The sequence below is a fragment of the Chelon labrosus genome (genome assembly GCF_963514085.1).
Source record: "Chelon labrosus genome assembly, chromosome: 8".
Classification (NCBI taxonomy): domain Eukaryota; kingdom Metazoa; phylum Chordata; class Actinopteri; order Mugiliformes; family Mugilidae; genus Chelon; species Chelon labrosus.
The window spans coordinates 13,423,032-13,445,108 of NC_140358.1; the positions used below are offsets into that span (position 1 = coordinate 13,423,032).

The 22,077-nt window shown below is 42.5% G+C and overlaps 2 protein-coding genes across 4 annotated transcripts; both read right to left on the reverse strand.

Annotated features, from left to right (window-relative positions):
* Nucleotides 1–1,340: 1,340 nt before the first annotated feature.
* LOC311492051 (F-box and WD repeat domain-containing 11-B) lies at nucleotides 1,341–14,584 on the reverse strand. Its single transcript, XM_084550180.1, has 13 exons — nucleotides 14,451–14,584; nucleotides 9,963–10,031; nucleotides 9,348–9,567; nucleotides 8,185–8,371; nucleotides 7,889–7,979; nucleotides 7,458–7,595; nucleotides 6,347–6,465; nucleotides 4,178–4,427; nucleotides 3,913–4,031; nucleotides 3,506–3,616; nucleotides 3,346–3,424; nucleotides 2,800–2,964; nucleotides 1,341–2,674 (listed from the first exon to the last, which is right to left on the reverse strand). Exons 1-12 carry the CDS (start codon nucleotides 14,487–14,489, stop codon nucleotides 2,803–2,805), a joined length of 1,584 nt encoding a protein of 527 aa, XP_084406306.1. The 5' UTR covers nucleotides 14,490–14,584; the 3' UTR covers nucleotides 1,341–2,674; nucleotides 2,800–2,802.
* Nucleotides 14,585–15,976: 1,392 nt separating this feature from the next.
* On the reverse strand, nucleotides 15,977–21,839 carry LOC311492248 (eukaryotic peptide chain release factor subunit 1). 3 transcript variants are annotated; one of them, XM_084550477.1, is made up of 11 exons: nucleotides 21,167–21,839; nucleotides 20,668–20,778; nucleotides 19,161–19,336; nucleotides 18,797–18,936; nucleotides 18,492–18,630; nucleotides 18,151–18,341; nucleotides 17,764–17,893; nucleotides 17,495–17,668; nucleotides 17,337–17,401; nucleotides 17,096–17,243; nucleotides 15,977–16,716 (listed from the first exon to the last, which is right to left on the reverse strand). In XM_084550477.1, the coding sequence occupies exons 2-11, from the start codon at nucleotides 20,751–20,753 to the stop codon at nucleotides 16,634–16,636; spliced, it is 1,332 nt and encodes a 443-aa protein (XP_084406603.1). In that variant the 5' UTR covers nucleotides 20,754–20,778; nucleotides 21,167–21,839; the 3' UTR covers nucleotides 15,977–16,633. The 3 variants fall into 3 exon arrangements, with proteins under 3 accessions (XP_084406603.1, XP_084406602.1, XP_084406604.1); XM_084550476.1 differs by having other exon boundaries at nucleotides 21,163–21,838; XM_084550478.1 differs by lacking the exon at nucleotides 21,167–21,839 and adding an exon at nucleotides 20,900–20,986.
* Between the last annotated feature and the right edge of the window lie 238 nt (nucleotides 21,840–22,077).

A 22,077-nucleotide genomic window follows, 5' to 3' on the forward strand; every position in this document is an offset into this window, starting at 1 on the left:
GGTGTATGGTAATCATGTCGGGGAAGGAATGCCAAATATGTGCGTGAGAACGGAGCTGTGACCTGAGAGCTGCAGGAATTATGGGCCAAAATCCCACAGACCCAGAGGAAGCACACACACCCATATCCAACACATGCACACATCATATATTAATGGTGCTCCACCAAGCGCAGATCCATCCCACAGAACTTATTCCCAGAATTTGAAACATTCTACTATACTGAACTAAACCCAGAAATGGAGAAAACCAGCCCTCTCAGCAGGCCACCTCCCCTCCTTCTCTTTGAGAACACACACTGCTCAATAACTTGACAAATGTGTTGCAGAACTCTACTACACTATCCAGAGCTGTGCTAAAAATGCGCCACTTTAGGCATATGAAATCACACATCCCTCCTTCGCAGTCGCAGTGTTTACAAGACTCCGTATTTGATCTACTGCAACAGGTTGTTTAGACTCCAAACTACCCAATAGGCAGAGACCAAAGTCTCATAAACAGATCGCATTGTAAGAGAAAGGTGAGTGTATACTCCCACCTAGTGGCCACACTCGTACACTGCCATCGCAGGAGGTTTCACCAGTTAAGTCTCTTTCCATGGACACATTATACTTGAAGAAAAGTTTGAAATACATTTCTGCCCACTGATAATACAGAGGTCAAAGTTTACAGCAAATTTGTACCGTGGCTAAAAATTAAACAAATCTGACCAGTATTTGACCAGACTGAATGCTAACTGGCCTTTAGTTAAAACACATATATATACAGTCGTTCATATGTTCCTTGGACTCACTAAATATCTGCTTTTAACTGATGAAAGACTTGGGACTGAAAAAACATGATGCAAGTACAAGCATTGACATTTTTTTTTTACATTTTGATATGTATGTAGAAAAGAAAAAAAAAAACTTTCAGTAGACGTAAAGATTTTCAATCATCCAGGTCACAGTATTTCCCCAAAGCAAAGTTAAAAACAAAGAAGACAATTGGACTCCAAGGTGCTGATCTGATGCACAATGACCCGTGAAATTTGCCTGGTGAGACGCAAAGGAATCTGCGCCATAAGAGCTGCAGTCCATATGCACGTACTTCTCATAGATAATGTACATGCTATGGATAGGTTGAGTTCTACTCTAAGCCTTTTTATAAGCAGTAATTGTACTGCATGACTCGGTCTAATCAGAAATCAGAGTCCAGTTACTGTGCAAGAATTCTCTGAAGCACAAAAGAAACAGACAACATGCTAACCAAGTGCTGTCACTGTCACATCGAGACGCAGCGTCCAACACAAATCCACCCACACATGCACGCGGACGAGAACAGATAGACAATTAGACACTCATTCATGTTATAGTTGGCTCAACACTCCACCACTGTCAAGTACTTTATTCACAATAAGGTCATTTTCTTCTTTAAAAAATCATTTTTAATATACAACACAATTTTTGACAAGACAACTCCGTTTACAGCTAAATTTGAGCTCTTGAATTCCAGCTTCTCTCATAACCAAAGCAAGCACGTAGATGTGGGAGAGAAAGATGCCGTGAAAGGGACAGATGAACAGGGTTAGAAGAAAGAATGAGGGAAAAAGACAGTAAGAGAGAGAGAGAGAGAGAGAGAGAGAAAAGAGGGAAAGAGAAAGAGGACTACGCTTAGTATGATTTTTGTACTAAGAACCAAAATACTCAAATAAAATTAGAAAATAACAGTAATAAAAAACAGTAAGAAAGTAAGAGTTAAAGAGAAAAAAAAAAGCAGAGGTGTACCGGGATGCTGTATCCAAGGCTACCTCGCATGCATGTCTGTCTGTCTGTCTGTCTGTCTGTCTGTCGCTTCTGCTCTGTTCTGCCGTTTCACAAGTCCACATACACAAACACACACTCACGCAAACTTGAGTGTGTGCGCCCCCGTATTCCAAGCGAGTGTGCATCTCTGGGGGTTGGGGGAGGGAGCGAAGGGGGTGTGGGGGTGGGGTGGGGGTGGGGTGGAGAGAGAGAGACAGGGAGGAGTGAGAGGGAGTGAGAGGGAGCAGGGAGGTCATCCCCTACACATTTCTCCCTCATTCACTCCCTCCATCTCCCATCTTCCCTTCTTTCCTAGAGCTGAATAAAGAGTCTCTGTCTCCCGCATCACAGCTCCGGTCATCCTCTGTCCAACTGTGCCACTGTGTGTGTGTGTGTGTTTGTGTTCGTGTGTGCGTGTGTGTCTGTGTAATATATATTTATAAATATATAACTATAAGCGATTCCATATCTGTGGGAACCTGTTTTAGCAGGGGTTGAAAACTGAGGAGCAGAAGCTGCTTTGAGTTTGTTTCGAGGGGGCAAAGGGGAGCTTGTGACTTACGTATGGTCTAAGTTAATACTGTCATTAGTGTACTTTACAAAACATAAATTAGTAGTAGAAGGTAAACTTCTTGGGAGAGTTGCTTCTGTAGTAGGGGATCCTCATCAGTGTTGACCTGTGTGTGTATGTCATTGTACTGGCAGGCAATGGGCACAAGCTTAGAGTCTATCAGAACGGGCAGGGAGGTGGAGGAGGTGGGGACTGGGTGGGAGATGGACAGAGAGATGACAAGGAGGAAGGAGAAGAGATGGGGTCCTTTCCATGACGGACGCACCCATCAGCCAATCAGCCCTGGGTTCCTCCAAGAAAGGGTGCAGTATGCGGCGCCACCTGGGTGGAAAGCAAAGGAGTCCGCAATCAGGTCTGATCAGCAAACACGCCAATAATAAGACTACTGCGCACACACGCGTAAGGCAGAATAATGCAGACAGGGTTTGACAAGCGTATCGGGCTACCTGCTATCTAGAAATGTAAGTGTAGGTGCGGGAAGGAGACCGTCCCTCTGACTGGCCGTTGGTTGAGACGTTCAAGAAGTCCCAGATCAGAATGGTGTCGTCGTGAGAACTGCTGATGATCTGAAACTCATCGAACTGCAGACGGAACACACGGCCAGAGTGCTCCTGGGAACAAGTTAGAAAACGATGTTAAATGATTGCACTTTGTTTGCAAACAGCTAGACTAACGATGTCACTGCTGCTTCCCATAACATGAACTGTTTTTCTTTCTTCTCCTTCTAAATGTGTTTCGTAGAAATGCAGTTCAAGCCCAGACTAAACACTAACGTGGGTTTGTTTGTCAGCTTCAGAGGTCGGTTTGGCTCTTGCTCTGTCACTGTTTAGCGCTGCATATAAAGAACTCCATCCCCATCCGAGACAATCGTCCCAAATAAACCCTTTAAGTTTCCGACGTGTTTGACATCAAGGATTAAACCCGTAAAATGTTTGTATTTCCAGAGGGAAGCTTATACAGCTGGAGAGATCCTATAATTCAGTGATACTCACCACTAGAGTGCGCAGACATAATGTGCTGGCTGGGGCTCGTGGGTCCAGGGCTGCCTGCAGGTCCCACACCTTAATCTTACTGGAGAGAGAGAAAGACGGCAAAACGTCAGAAAACTAACTCAAGCCCTGGTTTGAAGCTGCGCGTGTTTAGAAAACTCACCCGTCGTAGGCACCGCTGACAATCCTTTTGTTGTCAAAGCGAATGCAGCGCACCAGCTCCTCGTGACCTTCCAACACCCGCAAACATGCCCCGCATTCTATGTCCCATAATCTAAAAAAAGAAAAGCCTCAGTAAACAGCAAGGAATAGACTATACAACATGGTTGTAAAGTCAGGATTATTCTTCGGTTTACATTTTTAATTACAGACTATATATATATATATATATATATATATATATGTCAGCTTTTTGACCTCATCGGTGTCGAGTTGAAAGCCATATTGTTAAAACAGTAAATAAACTGCCTGTTCGTCTGTATAAGTGATTCCAACAATTTAATAAAAATATAACCACACATAGTCCATGCACATCATTAACTGACCACTGTGGCAGTAACACACACATACCGGATTGTGTTGTCAGATGAGCCGCTGACCACCAGACGATCTCTGTACTGTAGACAGGCAATGCCCCGCTTGTGACCATTTAGAGTTCGCACAAACTCACAGGTGCTGGTGCTCCATACCTACAAAAGGGGGCAGCACAGAAAACCTCGTAAAACAATGGTCAATACTGAAGGAAGCAGGCTTTTAGACAGACAATTCGTCTACCCTGCATTATTTATCAAGCCAAACAAACGTTTCTACGGAAATCACTCCATCAGCCAGTCACCTTGATAGTGCGGTCCCCTGAGGCGGACACGATATATTTGTCGTCAAAGTCAACCACGTTGACTGCTGCCCGGTGCCCCACCAGGACGCGACGTAGGCTGATGTCAGTAGGCGAGGCCATGTCCCAGACTGCGATCGAACGGTCCTTGGAGCAGGTGACCATCAGGCCATTCGCGAAGCGCAGGTGAAGAACTGCCTCGTTGTGGTGGATCAGTGTGTTCAGTACCTCACCCGTCGTCACCTCCCAAACCCTGCACAGGAAGGAGGACAGAGAGAGAGAGAAAACAAGTAGATGGGAGTCAGTAAGGGCGAGGGCAAATGTGGCAGAGAGGAGATGGAATGGGTCAAGAAGGGAAAATAGAAATGTTGAATGAGAAGGGAGGGGTGCGAGACAAAGAGGGAAGAAAAGTGGAAAATGATAGGAGGAAGGGGCGAGTAGGAAAGAAAAATTAGATGGGGGGGTGGGAAGAGTGGTCAGAAAGAAGATGGTGATGGAAAAGATATGTAATGGGAGCAAAGGAAAAGGGAAAACAATGGAGACATGGGAGGAAATTATGTTTATTGGTTCTACAATGGAGAGTAACTCTGTGAAGAACATGTTACTGAACTGCACCGCTGGGCACGGAGAGTCAAACGCAGAACAAACTGGAAAAGCTGACAACCAAAACCTACAAACAAAGTGCCTGTCAAACTGTTGTTAAGGAAGTGAAGTCACATTTTCCTTGGATACCTCCAAGCGAGTATGCCTGAAGTGTGAAGTAATAAGAGAATTAATGTTCAGCTTCTGTGTGCAGTAGCCAAGCAAGTGTCAGCGTATGCACACTAGCCAGGTCTTTAAATATCTGTAATAAAACATATCCCACTATCTCTAGTAATGAGGCCAACACATTATCTCACGACGAAATAACAAACTTTTATATTTGTTATTCCGTGTGAAATATATGTAGGACATTTACTGCCAGAGTGTCAGAAACAGCTGTGGGCTAGGTGGGAACTAATTGTAAACTTGGGGGCTGAACAACTGGCAGCAGTAGATATTCTGGTCATGACTGGCTGCGAAACAGAGCACAAGGATGCCGTATGCTAAATTATAGACCGTATGTCTACAGAAATGGACCATATGTTGAGCGTTGGTAACGATAACGAGCTTGTTGTAATATGGTTAGGAAGGCACATTTCACAGGAAAGCCTTATTAATTCAGTGACACTGGAATTAATCTAATTTAAGCATTTTAATTTGCAAATGTTTATAAATCATCTGCACGTTTTTCTGCTTGATAGCAGGGATGGATTTTACATTAATGTCACAGCAGCTTTTGAAACACTACAAAAGTCATAATAATAATCCAGTATTGTACTTCAACAGTAGAATATATAGCTTTGCACATTTGGCTGTGTATGACTGACTCTTTTTTCGTACTCTTTCTTTTAAGAGTGATTATTGCACTATATACTTGTTATTCCTAATAGAGCAAAAAGAAACATTGCCATCTACAATTCTTTAGCAAGAGGCTAACAGACTGTGATGTCTGACATGAAAATTCAAAAACCACCATGTCCAGGATGGGAAGTTTTATTAAGAAAAAAAATCTTTAGAATTGTCATATTTTTTTTTTAAAGCAAACCCTTCTAACTTGATTCACTTTCAACAATGTTTAAAATGTGTCATGTTTTCTTCTCGAGAACCATTTGTATTGATTTACGATTACGTTCTCTTCTCTTCTCTTCTCACCAAACCTGATTTCAAGCACTTCCTTCAGTTTCTGTGCATGAATCAAATATTTCATGTATGTGTGACACCACGTGCCTCAACACGGATATAAAAAAACAAAAAAAACAAATCAGAGAATGCTCTAATTTGACTCAACGCTTTAGAATTTCTAGCATAGTTTTTCCATTTTGGAGGACTGTCATTACATTTACAATCTAGAGATCCTTGCCCGCAGTATTGTTTTCGAATTGTAGATGTGTCAAGTGGACAATGTAGTGAAATTTGATCCAACGTAGACTAGCTCGGTAAAACGTTCCAAGCGTCCGCCGTCCAGTGTAAAGGAGAGGGACGAACTTTCTCTTTGGTGCATTTGAATAATTTTCTTTTCTGTAACCGACACATCTTTCGGTCTTAGTCCAAACACAACCTATTTCCTTTGCAACAAGATGTGTGCCATACCTGACAGTTGAGTCAGAGGAGCCGGTGACAATGACCCTCTCGTCGTACTGGAGACACAATACTGAGCCTGTGTGACCGGTCAATATCTTCAGACACTCCAGAGATTGCTTATCCCAGATCTAAAAAGAAGTAGGAAGAGAATGATGAGTGACTTAAGAGAAAGGCTTTGACAGAGGATGACACAGAGAAAGTGGAATAATAAGTGATATTCAAAAGGATGCAAATTTGGGTCATGCTGAGAATGGTCTATTCTCACAGCAGTGTCCATGCACTGTTCATGGCCCATTTCCCTACTGCTGTGTACATAAGAGCCATTCAGCTCTTCCCTGGGTGTGCGTCAGCCTCCTCCATAACAATAAGACAAATCTGCTCTGCTCGTCCCTTTATCCACCCTCCTCTTCATCATCATCATCTCTTCTTCTCGCAGGCCAGACAGATAAGTGGAACTTACAGTGAATCCAGAACTGAGCCATTTTAACCTATAATTCACTTGGGCTCTGTTTCGGTGTCTGCTGGTTCAGCCCAGCGCCATACACAGTAAAATGATAAGCCACACTGAGCCAGAAGGGGGAAACAAAAAACACAAGTCTGAAATTCACAAACATAGGTTGGAGGGAAACAATGGTACACACACTATGCATGTCATCCTCACAGCCAACACTTTTTGGCTTTGGTGACAGTTCAAGACAGTAGTGGATCAATGTTTTTTACTTCTCCACGTCAGTTTGGGCAAGCAGGGCAGACTGATACAGTCGTACAGAATGTTTTACAGTTTCAACTTTAGCAACAACTTAAACTATGAACCTCAGTTTGGTATTTTATAATGTAATAAGTTAGCGATGCAGCTGCCTCATAAATGTTTATATTGGCTTTAATCAGCTCTGACGGGATGAGAAAATCCTTCCCTTGCATTTTGTTATCATTGATAAATCCTGTATGGCAAATGCAGACTGACATGATGTGAAGTGATGGCAAAACAAGGAATACCAACAAAACTTGCTCAGAATTCCTCCTAAAAGAGCCAACGGGTGGCACAGTGGAGAACATGATAAAGTTAAATCGTACATAATAAAGGAAAATCATTACATTTTAAACTTTAAGACACACATACCTTGATAGAATTGTCCCTAAGGCCACTGATGATCTTGTCATCGTCATATTGGAGACAGTAAACCCCTTTACTGTTTTCTGAGCGACACTGAATCCTCTGCAAGTTGTGTCTGCCACATCGCCAGTTAGCCTCAATAGTCTGGAGGGAAGAGTGAGAAACAAATGAAGGGACACAGGAGACATCCAAAGACGAAGAGAAGCACCTTATTTTAACAGAGAGAAGATGAAGGAAAATATGATATACTGGTCGAGAAGACAGGAGGACAGAAACAGGTGAGAGATCTCACAATGCAAATGACAACGTATCTACATAAATGTGGCAAAAGTAAAAAAAAAACAAAAAAAAAAAACGTGCCACGTTGTATTTTACAGAAACTTGGCATAATACACTCAGACAGCAGACAAACAGGCCATTCAGCTGTTGTGTCTTACCTCTATGTCTTGAATGATCTTGGGATAAAGGGAGTGATAGTAGGAGTTGGGTGGGACTTCTGATGTGCGGTTCTTGAACAGATATTTCTCCCTGAGGGAAGACAAATATAAGAATGGCAGCTGCTCAGTGTCTATTGGGATTTCACTCACTCACAATACACACTAAAGACCAACCAAGTATAACCTCCCTCTCCTTCACTATTTTAACCACATCCTCAACAAACGTCTACTTCATTTCTTCCAGTATCAGTTATATTCAGATCTTAATGTAAACCTCTCTGAGGATGCAGTCTTACCACTGGTGTCTCTCAGACAGGCCTTTCCAGAGCGGGTCAGTTCGGACCATGCGTTCAATGAGTTTCTTCCACAACATACCCTCGGAGATGACCCTCTGCCACTCCTTACACACCAGCTCTGCCGAGCACAACGAGCGTGCATCCAAGAAAGAGAGTATGTTCTCTGCTATGTGATCCAAGCCTTGGGCTAGAGAATAAGAGAAGAAGTTAAGTCGATGCGTTCAGCTAAATAAATAGAATTTCTTCTGGGTGGTTTATCTGTGTCTAATCAGAATTTTTTTATTTTTTTTGGCAGACAGTCTAAAGTTTTTCTTACACTTAATCAATAACACAAAAAACTCTCTGTGTGGTTGATTTGATGGTAAATCTGTTCACATTAACAGTAATGCAGATAACTTTGGTGTTGTTAAAAGAAGCATGTGGCAGGGGTTTCAAACTGAAAATGTCAAAAGATCTGCTTCTTTATCTGGTCCTGCACTTTTGTTTATGTTTGCGTTCTTCTTTTTTTTAGGATATTTTGGCAGTTGTGATGCAACAGGGCATATTACCGTCCTACACAAAGTAAAATCATTTACGAAGAATGCACTTAAGACTTTACACAGCATTAGTGCTGCTCTGAGGGTTGGGTCAAGGTCAAAATAACAGAATGTGACTATTACAGTGAATTGCATTTGTCTGTTGGGTGGTGGTCAGAGGAAATCTGCGTTTGCCCTCGAACATGTTTTTCAGACAATAACTCAATTGGTGTAAGCAACGTTAGCAGATAAATAAAACAGAACAAAGATAAATATCTCATGTGCATTTCCAATGGATTGAAGTTAAATCATACTCTACATTATGTATGAGGAATATAGTAAACAACATGTTTACTATTAGGCCAACACTGACTAAATCTTACTAGTGATAATTAGTATCATTAGGTAAAAGTTTGAAATGGTTTCTTCATTCATAGACATTATTTAGTGCTTAGCCAAAACATAAATCACTACTGAGAAAATAAAGATAAATATTAATCTGAAAGTTAATCAATAGATGAATTGACTAACTGAAAAAGTGATTTTCACGTCTGCTAAATTGTATTCAACCACGGCAGCCAGGGAAAAGGAGTCATAAGGGTGTGTTGGCAGTAAATCTTTCATTTACAACGCATGTGTATTTTGTACCTGGCAGCGCAGTGATGAAATCCCTCTGCAGCATGGGTTTGAGGTAGGAGTTGATGTGGCCGTGCTGGTAGTGGCACATACGGGAAATCAGGCGCTCGACAAACTCCACCTGGTCGGCTTCCGACCACTGGTCAAACAGGGCGATGCAGTGTTCTTTCTCCTTCTCATAGTTCCCCTCTGACGGACGCTTGCGGGACCCCACAACAGGGCCGTTACTAAGCTGTGAAGATCGGCAGCACATTAAGACTTACTACAGGAACTCACTTTAGCTGTATGATACACTTTTTTTGAGACGCGTCTTATTTCAGTAAAAAGAGAAAAGGCTGCGTGGTGGAGCCACTAGAGTGGGTGAACAAAGCATAGTTGTTTTTTTCTATTACAGAAAAGCATGTAAATGAAGACAGGGGACTGAAGGTGGAAGTTACTGCACAGGACTAACTAAAACCTTTCACTGTTGCAGAAAGCAAAAAAAATAAAAAAATCAATATTTATTGCCAAGCATTAAAGCCTTTTAAACAACTGTGCCTGCGGTGGTGTAGGGGTGTATGAGTGGGAACCGGACAAAAATGTTCTGGCAAACAGCTTTGGTCAAAATCAGTGTTAAAAACTACACACCTTGAGTACTGTATTCTTCTTTGGCGACAGATCGTCCACGAGGTTTTGTGACTCCATCCCTGATGTGTTCTGTGGATAAAGAACAAGACAAAGATGGCGCAGGTTAGTGTTTCATTCTCACTGAGCCCGTGTTAAAGGCACTATGAAAGCCAGGGCAGCGGTGTGGATAGCGCTCGACGCAAGAGTGCCACAAAACACAGCCAAGGAAGGGTAACCATCAAGACTTCTGAGGCGTGCACGCACAAACAGCCGTGCATACACACACGTATGGAGTGAAATAAACTGAGCACTGCAACGAAAGGAATCTATCTGCTTGCTTGTCTGTGATGTGGGCTAAGTAGTCTGGACAGGATATTAAAGTGCAAAATCTTGGGCATGTTACTGGAATCAGCTCAGGCATGACTCTTATGAAACAGATAATGGTCTCACAGCAAATACAGAGAATAAACGGGGGTAATAGTATTCCTCCAATTTCTTGCATGTCTCAAGTTTGCCAATGATTTGAGACTTTTTATGCGTGGACAGGGAACATGCTATAAAGATTTTAATAACAACAGAGATGACACAAATCAAGCCAAACCGAAAGGCTCTTGACACTGAATAAAAAAAATAATAATCTGAATTAACTGGTAAATATAAGTCCTTAAACCCCCTATAGTTCATTGAACACCATGGACAGGGACATGTGATTACTACATACATACATACACGCATACATACAACACAGAGGCCAGCTGTACTCTTAGGGGCATGCTTTATATTGATATCAGTTGTGACAGAAAATATATTGACTGTTGCTCAGAGGGACTCATGAACCATCATGTCTGCATTCTATAAAAAAAATAAAATAAATCATTTTGGACAAACTAGTGTATTCCTCAACTATGCAAAGCTTTCACTCTGCAGAAATTAACAGAACAACAACCCCTGTTGGATTATAGCTATACTGGAAGTCCATCAAAGCTTGATTATAATTTACATGTACATATTTCTTGTTCACATATATGTCCACAAACTAATCTGAGGCCACACAAGGCCTTTACCTGAGAGAAGTCCAATGCTATTGCATTTCTGTGAGGGAAATGACTGAGCCAAGGTCAGCCTCTGAAAATGGCTTTGTATGTGAAAATCTAGAACAGTGTCCGGTCGATCTATGCAATATAATGGATCATCAGTTGATGCATCTTTAGAGGCTGAAAAGTTACCTTTTGCAGTCTGTGACTGGGGCCCATCTTAAAAGCTAGATCTAAATATTGTTGGTTTTTTTTTTTTTTTTTTTTTTAAGTAAAATGCTGTTCTTGGTCCCATGTTCTGTGCAGTTATCTATCTATCTATCTATCTCGCTGTTGCTGCTGCAGGTGGGGACTGAGCAAAACCAAGAGATCGTATCAGTGGTTGCCATCAACACAACCACAGCATCAAAAGCTGCTAGTACCAAGACCAAAGCAGACAGGACAAGAAGCCAGAATGGTCTCGTTGGTGTCGATGATCATGCAGAGCAGAAGAGAAGGGAGGATTAAAAAAAAAAAAAAAAAAAAAGACAGACCAGATTTAGCAAGGCAGGCAGGCAAGCAAGCATGTGGCCTCTCAGAGCTTGAAGGAAGACCCCCCACCTCGGCCCTCACACCTCCAGGTAGAAGGGGAGAAAACATTACTCCTCAGTGCATGGTTATTTTCTGGTACCTCCTGCATCCTTCCCAACCACATACCAAAGAGCTAAGAAAACATTATAGTATTCCATCTAAAATTATTCAGTTTTGATTACAAGGTAGAATCAGTGGCAGCTTGGACTGAATTAGTAAGACGGTTGTGTTAGCTTATACAACTAAAATTTTGTTTCAAGTAGAGAGTGTCTGAGGAGGCACCAGAGAAGAACCCGAGAGCAGCGTGCTTCCAACGGGGAGGAAAGGACAACGAAAGGTGATGAGGTAGGAGGGTGAGGGGTGAGTAGGTGCTGTCCGCACCAAGGTGGTATGAGGAGTCGTGTGGAGTGGGCGAAGGAAAGTGAAGGGTGAGGAGATGGCGAGGGAGGAAGGGAGAGGAGGAGGAGCAGCAGAATTAAGAGGAGAGAGGCAGAACCTGGTTGTGAGCCCGGGTGGAGGGGATGCTCTGCAGGCACCTGAGTGCACACAAACTCTCAGCCACCGAGGAGCAGCCCAGCCAGAGAGAGCGAGGCACAGAGCACTGTGTGAAAGAGAGAGGAAGGGAGGAAGGGAGGAGGAGAACGAAGTGGACAGGGTGAGGGAGGAAGAGAACGGGAAGAGCGAGAGACCAGAGATGAGAAGTAAAGGAAAAGAGGAGGGGTTTCAATGAGGGAAGTTGGAAGGAGGAAACCAAAAGAGATGAGTGAATGGATGTGTCAATGAATGCACAGATGGGTGGAAGTGGTGGGGAGTTGTTGGGAAACAGGACACGTGAGGTGTTGGTATGTGTCAGAATTAAAAAAAAAAATATATGGATAAAAGAATATGGTTTGGTTTAAAATTGAAAAGAAGGCGAGTGTGTATCCACCAAAGGTGAAGAGAGGGGAAGAGGGGAGGAGGTGAGGGATAGTGAGGGGAAAAACCAGTATTAGAGCTACACACATTGGCACAGTGAGCGCAGGAACACACACCCCTTCACACACAAGAAACAGACTGATAAACATACACACAGAAGCATTATTAGACATGAACTGGGTGGGGATAGGTAGAGGAGAGGGAGGGGCAATGAGATCAATTGTCAATTATTGTCACTGTTTTTTGTCAGAAACCCCAGCCACTGTTCTGCCATCCCCACTCTCATGAGTGGTTAGTGAATAACACTTGGACAAAAAGTAAAATCAAACTAAATACACAGACACAACCCAGAGAGAAATTCCAAACATGTCCAATGGGCCCATACGTTTTTTGTGAGTGTAAATGTTCCTCCGTTTTTAAAGATGTCATCTTTGCTCTGTTTAAGTAAAAGAAATAAAGACGAGATGTAGGATTCAAGTCCATAAGCCAAACACATGCTCTTGTCTGATAAATTACCCTCACAACAGTGATTTCATATCCTGTGGCCATGTTGGATACATTATACATTCAGTGTTGAGAGTTTTGGTATGATTCTCAATTAATCCATCAAATATTTTATTCGTTCTTTTGTTTTCATATAATGATTTAACTTACTGTCTGAATCTATCAAACTTTTACATCCTTTAGTAAAGTCTGGTGAGAACGTGTGACACATTCGGTAATGTGTCACTCTTCTTGTAAGTAGTTACTCTCAAACACGGTTATTCACGATCTATAAACGCCTATAGGGCTTTAACAGACAGCTGTTTGGTAAAAGTAGACATTACCTGTTCAATCGGGCGCTTGTGTCCGACATGATAGGACTGGTCCTAACTAAGATTTTATTTTCTAGGCCTAACTTGTTATCCCACAATTGCATGGCAACATTTGTTTGTCACAGAGGCTGAGAGCTGCGTGGTATTTAAGACACGTCGAATGAAACCAAGCGTGAACTCTCTGTCGACGTGAAAGTTCAGTGACATAATACTAAAGTGCCTTAATTGCCGACTTCCATACGATCAATTTGACCGCTGCAATGTTGATGTTAGCTGTTCGGAAGCTAAAGTTAGCCTAGCTGGCTAGCTTATCGCCACAACTTAAAATTTAACAAGAAAATTGTTACTTTTTGACAGAATTCGGTTCACTAAAGGAGGGACTATATAAATACAATAGTTTATGTTTCTGTTTACCAAAAGAGTGTCTGTCCGAACTGACCAGTTGTCTGTTTTGGTACTGAAATGGCTTTCAGATATACTTAGCACATGTAGCATGCTAACCTTGAAGCTAACTGCTAATGCTGGCTAATCGTGGTAATGCTGTGTGAATGAAAAAGCAATACACTTCCTTCTACGCACTTCAAAATATATAAACAGAGAAACATCACATTGTTAAGATGTTAGCTATTTCCCGTTATACTATGAAAACCGTTTCGTTGTCACACAAATCTAGTCACATTGTCTTACCATAAACTTGACAATATAACATAGCATTACCCGTAAATTTACGTGGTCCATTGCCTTCTAGCCTGTGTTAGCCGGATGGCTAGCTTAGTATCAGACAGGGCCCAGTTAAAGTGGCGCAGCGTCACCGCAGTGAACGCTACCCCCAAGAATCCTCTACTGTCTTCGGCCGACGACTAAACATAAAGCTATTAATTTACTCGCTACTTACTAATACTATCCACAACAACATATGTTTTACATTTATCAGATGATGACGACGAGGTCTTGATTATCAATCCGTCCAGAATATAGCGCATTCTTAGCAAAATGTATCGATAATTTCAGGCCCTCCCTCTGATTTCTGGTCCCCCCTCCTTTCTCCTCCACCTCTCCCGACAAGCCGCTTCAGCCCGTTCCTGCCGTCGAGTCGAGTCTCGGCGCTTTACCCAATAAAAGACCGATGGTGATCCTTTCGGGTCTTCGTACTGCCACATCGAAAAAGATCTTACCATCAGTTCCACCGTTTTGTCCTCCATCTCCGGCTCCATGTTGACGATCCCCCCCGAAACTCGCTATGAAAATGGAAACCCAGCCCTGCGTCGGCGGCCCGCAAATTCAGAGACGTCATTCACTTCGCTCAACCACACAGCTTTGGTAGGGCAGTGTCAAAAGGGTGGGTGGGGGATGGGAACGCCCATGCTATACAAAAACGCGCTGATTGGACAGATTTTATCTAAGGAGGCGTGGCTTCGGCATTTTGCTATTTATTGATTGGCTTACCGTGCTACCAAGGCTTCCCCGGTGACTCCCCCAAACAAAAAGGCAAATGGATGAAGATGCTGTTGCTATCCTGAAGAGGAATACACTAAGGCAAAATCAATCACCCGCATAGCTTTGCAATGAGATGCTGCAGGATGCTATTTTTTTTTAAGATGCTATATGCGATTAAAAAAAAATATGACCACGTAAATATAGCCCCATAAAACAATAACAGTTATAGGAATTGTTTAAGCTCCAGCAATGCTATAAATTTGAAACTGAAGAGGTAAATTTCACTGTTGAGGTTAATTGCATTTAAATATGCATTTTAAGAAAAGTACATGGTTAATAATTAGTGAAACTGAATAAGGAGAGGAACAATCAATTTTGGAATAATTGCCTAACACAAGTAGGGTCACCAAGATGATATAAGTTTGCAGCGTAAAATCTGGAATTGCCTGAATGCGGACTGATGTAAGACCTGTTTGAGGCTTTGTTCAGTCAATGAAACCAGACACTGCAGTAACCCAGGTTCTCCAACACAACATCAATTAACAGCAACCTTTACCTCATTTTTTTTTTTTTATGAATCCATATGCATTTCTTGACAATCACTTGACTATACATGTTTAAATGGCTTCCACCTCCATCTCCGTTATCTTGTTTAAATGTTTCAATGAGCAATATGTTTGGTCCCCCTCCTCAGCACTCAGTGCCACTCATCCTTTTTTTTCCCCCTTGGCTTGTAATGTGAATTATTTAAGTCAACATGGATGTTTGGTGTTCAACAAGATCCTTCTTTAACAGACCCTCCGGGAACTTCTGTCTTTACCGTTTCTCCACAAGGTGTTATGACTGGAAAAACTTCTAGCTTATTTTGCCAATAAAGTGAATACAATTCTCATTTTCTAGAGGAACAGACTGCATTGACAAATTAAGATTTTGAATGATTTTCTGATTGCAAAAAGGTTATTTTACAAATGTAATCAAGTCTTGTACAAGGGATCTGCTAATCAGGATTCATGCATTTAGAGCCCTATCATATCAAGGCTAGAAGGTACTAATGAAAACTTATATCCAAGATGTGTGAAATAGTTTTGTGTAATTTAAAACTAATTTCAGGTGGCGGATCCGATTATCCAACACCTAGACACTATACAAAGTGTTATGGACTGCTAACTCACATATTCATTTGATGTCAGGTAAGCAGAGAAAAGAACAGTAACAGGACAGACATGGCACAGTACTGAGACCACAGCACATGAGGAGGTAGCAATGGTTTTCAGCAGTTCAAATTTAATACTTTGTCCCCCTTTCTCTACAGAAACCCAGGTAAAAAAAATCCCCCACTCTCATAAAATACAACAGCAGCAGTTACCAGTAAAAAAATGAAATGCAAAAAAAAGAGAGAGAGAAAGCACAGAAGGGTGAAAGAGAGAGAGGGGAGGGACATGATGAGGCCAGAAAGGAAAATATATTTTCTTTATGTGAGGACCGAGTCCAAAGTTCATCTTCAGACCGGGTTAGGGGCAGCGATGAATCTGGGAACTTGCTGTTGTGTTCATTCAAAATGGAGGGGAGGAAGAAAAAAAACAAAACAAAAAAAAAAACAAAGATGAGTCGAGTCCAATCCAACTAGGGGAAGGAACCAGCACTCTAAGGCAGGGATTTATTCAGGAAGGGCTTTCTCCCTCTCTGTGGATGAAAGAAAATTTCACTCCTCTTCGGCTTGTGTGATGCATTTTGTTTTGTGTACAGATGTATGTGCAACTTTGTGTATGCAACAGGTAAATTGGAAGGTGTGTCTGTCATATATATGGTCAACACAGTTGCACCTCTCACTTGCTGCAAGAGAAGTGGCATTTTTCTTTCCTTATTTCTTCATTCATTCCTTTCTTTTCTTTTTTTTCTCCCAGTATCAGTCCAAGACTACCTAGTAGTCATCCAAATCAAAGAACTCATCGTCCTCTCCTTGGTACTCCATGCCCTGGAAATCCACCCTGTACCGCAAGATACCTGAAGAACACAGATAATGAGCGTAATGAAGGAAGAATTTATATTAGAATCTATAAGCTTAATCGCATGCCTACAAAATATTAGGACGATACGTGAATAAGAAAGGGACTTGGCTGCAGCAAGAAACCTATTTACTACTACTAATCTACAAACTATTCACAACTTATTTCTGTTTTCCCTGCTAAAAGTAGGAGCAAAGCAAATAAAGACACAAAAAATATATAACAGAAATAATACGTCTCACTAATACACACTACATCTTTGAGCACACATGGGGGACTTGAATCTACATCAATATCCACCATAATTACTGACTTGATTTAGAACAAATGTACAATTCTAGCGTCATAAAACCTGTCGCATGCCAGAGTTTGCTCACCTCCAATGCCTCCAAAGCCCTTGACAAACTGGGACCCCTCCTGGCTCTTGTCTGTTACTATCTCCAGCGTAGCTCCAAATTTCTTGTAGTTGTTTGCAAACCACTCCAGCAGTGGCATGCTCTCGATCAGCTCATGTTCCTGCCCCGTCTACAACCACAAACAGAGTGAGGAAGACCTGGCGTCACGGGTAGTGGTTCTGACTCGATTCACAAGGATCTGGGCTTTCGTTGTAGCACTCACCTCCTTGTCTGTGAAGTGAGACTTGTCTTTCTCCTGCTCTGGCGTTAAGTACAAAGTCTTCTCATCTGAAAATCAAAGACAAAACATGAAATTTCTAGGATTACAACTTATTGATCGTTTCTCAGCTATTACAGACATGGCACATGTGGTGCGCGTACCATTTTCTGCTCCATTGCTCTCGGCCCCATGCACACGGAGAATATAACGCATGGTGTCTAAATTCTCATAGACTATGAGGATCTCCACTGCTCCCATTTCCAGGGCTTTGAGTGTGTCCTCCACACCAAAGCAGTACTTCCCTGTGTCCTGGCTGATCTCATCAAAGTACCGCCCTATACAGAGAAACAACAATTAGAAAAATTGCTATTAAAAATGCCTTTGTTTCTTATTCGTGACCACTTAAAATAGCAACCTCAGGATGGTTCACCTATGAGTTTCTTTTCCTGGATGAACTTGACATTCGACAGAACCTCCGCTGAGAGCTCGATGGCCTGGTTGAAACCATTCTCTCCTCCATAGGAGATGTCCACCAACTTCAGAACCTTGGCTTGTAACCTCTGCAGAGAACAACACAAACACACACACAAACAGCTTCAGTACACAACAGAGATATCTCCACACAGGTATAAAATGATATGAGAAGCACATCTAGTGTAATTAACTTTTTCTTCTGATACCAAAATGAATACTAAAACTTAGTATTTTCAAAGTCACTGACAAGGGGAAAATAGGAAAAGGCTATCACCAGAAATATGCTGATAATTAAAGCTTATGCTGGAAGCTTGTTTTTTTATCCGACCCTGCACAGACTTACTGGGTCAAACATGTCCGACTGGCTGAGTTCAGTCTTGAAGTCAGCAGAACCAGCCAAGACCATTCCTGCCACATTGACTTTGTCGTTGGACACAAAGAGCTGGACAGCTGTCTCAGCTACTTTTCTCACATAGTTATGTCTCTTCTCCATTCTCAGACGAGCAAAACGAAGAGCAGACTGTCCACCTCTGCCTGCAGGGACGAGACAGATAAGAAACACAACATTTAGACGCATATTAAAAGCCTCATGCAGAGTAATATTTCCCCATCTAATGATTAATATCATGTAATTAAAAATGTCAATGAAAAGCACAACGTTGTGCGAGTATTGTGGGTCAGTACCGTGCTTCTTGGGTAGGTCCACAGTGAACTTGTGCAGCACCTCTCTGGTGTTGCCCTGCAGTGTGCCAAAGAGTGCCCCGCTACCGTCGATCACAATAAAGCCAAACTTACTGTCGTCGGAGAGCAGAGCTGTCAATGCCTGTGTTAGTGGGCAGTGAGAGAAGAATGGACGATGAGAATTGGACAGAAAAGGTATAATAAAGACACCAAAATAGTGTCTTTAGTTTACATCCAAGTAAAGAGTCTTGAAGTTTTTTTTTTTTTTTTCTCCAAGTGCACCCAGAAAACCATGAAAAACCTCTCACCTCGGTGTGGAACTTATTGTCGCAGAGGTACAGGGAGGTGTTGATTGGCTTAAAAGGTTCAAAGTCGATATTGACTTTCTTCTCTTTGCCTTCCTCTGTTACAATGGTGCCACAATAAACAACCAAACCATTGGGTGGCACTGGTTAGAGAGAAAAGTCAGAAAATAGTTATTTCAAAAGGTTGGAAAAATATTAAGCCACATTCATAGATGAGAGTCAAGATCCATGGGGGGGGGGGGGGATGTTCTGAGATATTTTTCTACCACAGTCTAATGATATGAAACAATTTTAATTAAGTGAAGAGTTCTTGCTTGAAAACTACAATCCAAGAAGAAAACCAGTAAGATTTTTTTTAAACACACACCTTTGTTGTAGAGTTTTAGTCTTTGCTGTACAGAGGTGATGGCCCCGAGTACAGAGAGCCTGTTGACTCGACTCTTGATGTTGGAAGCCGTGCCAAACTCATCAGCCAACATTTTGGCAACTCTGGATATCTGGTCCTTTGGAGGGATGATCAATGAGATCATACTGGTTCCATTACTATAGAGAGACAATGAGGATTTAATGTTAATGTTTAATGTTGACACATGCTCACATACATGCAAGATATTATGGAAAGGGCGTCTGTGACTATTACAGTTTAACAGGTTACATATGACAACAATACAAGTCATAACAAAGGGACAATGGCCTCAACTGTGATTACTGCAACTTCGACCCAACTGACCCGGTCCTACAGTTTATACAACTTAATCTCTTATGCCAATTTAATTTCAAAAACTAAATATAACCATAACAATGCCTGATAGGTGGAAGACAAACAGAGTGGGCTTTTAGTTACACAGTATTCAATCTCTGCCCTTGAAACCAAGGACTGAGTTTCAGTTCCACTGCTCCACATTGTTGTCTCTCTGTTCACGACATGTCAAAAGACAAAGCTTAACAGGACATGCTGAAACTGCGTATGAACACACACACACACACACACACAAAGAGAGGCAGGTAGCAGCAACTGGATTAATATAGGGCAAATAGTCAACTGTGTGTGACATGGCAGGCAGGAGAGCACAGGACAGCAGAATTCTGCGCAACACTAGCCGGCAAGCTGTCGCAGAGCAAGCTACAAGCTAGTGTAGGAACAATCACATTTCACATGTCGTGTTTGATAATTCAGGAGGCCCACAGTGTCCCTGCCGCCCAACATCTGATCCGGAAAGCTTTTCACCTGACCGCTGTGAAGCCGGTAAAGCCTTAATGTAATGCTGAGCGCCACGGTTGCCATGAGGTGACTAACTTTGTGGGCTCACGAGGAAATTAAGTAGCTCCATCAAATTATCTATACGGACGGATGACTAGCAAGCGCCATATGGAGTTGTGAAACGTAAATACTGTAACAAATGACAGTCCAACAGTAAGCTAGCCGGCCTTCCTTTCGGATCAACGTGCTTTTTTGTTAAAGTCACCCATGGCGGCCTTTCCAGAGATGACGTCTATTAGCTTGTCTCGTTAGCAACAAAGCTAGCCTGCCCGCTACTAGCCTTAAACACTGTGTAGGACTACCGAAAAAAAATCCATAATGTCAGCTATGACATATAAACATAGATAAAACAGCAGGCTATTCTCCAAGACTAACGTAATGTCTCCAGCCTCCAAACTGATTAAATGCGACAGCCGTTAACAATCGGCTAACTGGATGGCAGCACAGGCTAAGCTAAATTAGCTATGCTAAGCTAACCACTCCCAAATTCGGCCCCACTTGTCCGATCTCCAGCTGTTGCGGCGGCCAACATGCACACCATCAGCCAAATCATAAACACCGGTACTGCTGGTCAAGCCGCCACATCGCCATACAGCTCAATTCAATTACTTACCCACGGGCAGCTTCCAAACTTTTGATCAGCTTCTTGATTTTCCATATCTCCACGTTCCTGTCCGCCGCGCTGGGGTCGTCCGCCATCTTTCTGCTGTAATCGCTTCAGCACCTGAAAACACATGAAAAACGAATAGTAAACATATGCGGTAAACCGGCGTGGAAAGAAACTGACCCATCTTCAAAGGTTTCTTATGCTGACAATTTTTGTCCAAACTAGCTGGTCTCAGTACCTCTCCAGACAAGTGGCGCGGTGTCCGTTAAGGCACCTGTCTAGTACTAGCAGCTAGACTGCCCGTGAGGGAAGGACTCTGCCCGGGCAGGCTCTGTCAGTACAGAGCGCGGAGAATAACGGGCCTACGGTCTACCAGGCCCTAGTGTCCACCCTGTTCTTATCTAATACGACCTACTTTCTTCGCGTTCCCTGGGAAACAAAATGGAAACCCACTGCCAGCTTTTCTTATATATATCTGTATGAACGGAGCCGGTATATTACCTGCCTCGGACAACGCCGCTCCGCTCCGCTCTCGGTCTGCTTCGCTATGTCGAGTCGGTGGTCCGAGGAATGACGTTGCCTTCCCGACCGGTTTCTCTCTCCTCCGCACGCTGCGCGTGGTGCTATCGACGGGGGCTCACATGTGGGAGGAGGTTAGAACGGTGGCGTTCACTTCCTGGAAACCACATGGAAACCAATGACATCTCTTGGCCGCCGCGTCAATCATAAAAGTGTAAACAACTATTGGACAGGATCTAAAACGTATCATCAATTGCTGGGTCGGCATCCGTAGCAGTGAATGATGGGACTTGTAGTTAAAGTAAAGTGACTCGATTTCAGTTTGAATTCAGTTAAATTAATAAGGACTTCTGCTCTTTGGTTTCTCTCCACGTGTTTATGATGTAGTTAATTAGATTAGATTAGATAGAAGTGTGTAAGCCTAGTCATGTGTGTACATGTGTGCGCGACGTAAGATTTACATAAACATATAGAGCTTATTTATATACTGCATATTTAGTATGGCGAGTGACATCTGCTGGCCACTTGGACAACAAGTTTGTCAGTAGAAATTCACGGAGTCTGCTTTCCAACCGCAAACAGGCACATCAGCTGCTGTCAGCAGTTCTTCTTTCAGTCTTTCTTTCTGTTTATTTTTCCCCCATTCACAGCTACACAGTATAGCCTACAGGATCTACCCTTGAAGCTAGACTGTTTCAGTTTCACCCTGCCCCAAGTGTCACACACGCACTTTCAATTCACAACTAAGACAAATCAGTCTCAAACAGACTGACGCAGGCACACACAAATAAATGGTAAATGGCCTTGCTTTTATATAGCGCTTTTCTACCTATTGGTACTCAAAGCGCTTTACAGTCAGAGACACATCTACCCATTCGCTCACACAAGCACGCACAC

Bases quoted from the DNA above. Each gene is read 5' to 3' on its own strand.
- LOC311492051 (XM_084550180.1), bottom strand. From the start codon at position 14,489: ATGGAGCCGGAGATGGAGGACAAAACGGTGGAACTGATG. The intron at 10,032-14,450 runs GTAAGATCTTTT...CTTTATCCACAG, and splicing joins ACAAAACGGTGGAACTGATG to AACACATCAGGGATGGAGTC. The intron at 3,425-3,505 runs GTGAGTTTTCTA...CTCTCTCTCCAG, and splicing joins GTCAGCGGTGCCTACGACGG to TAAGATTAAGGTGTGGGACC.
- LOC311492248 (XM_084550477.1), bottom strand. From the start codon at position 20,753: ATGGCGGACGACCCCAGCGCGGCGGACAGGAACGTGGAGATATGGAAA. The intron at 17,402-17,494 runs GTACGCGCACCA...TTTGATTTTCAG, and splicing joins GAGCAATGGAGCAGAAAATG to ATGAGAAGACTTTGTACTTA. The intron at 16,717-17,095 runs GTGAGCAAACTC...TGTGTTCTTCAG, and splicing joins GGGCTTTGGAGGCATTGGAG to GTATCTTGCGGTACAGGGTG.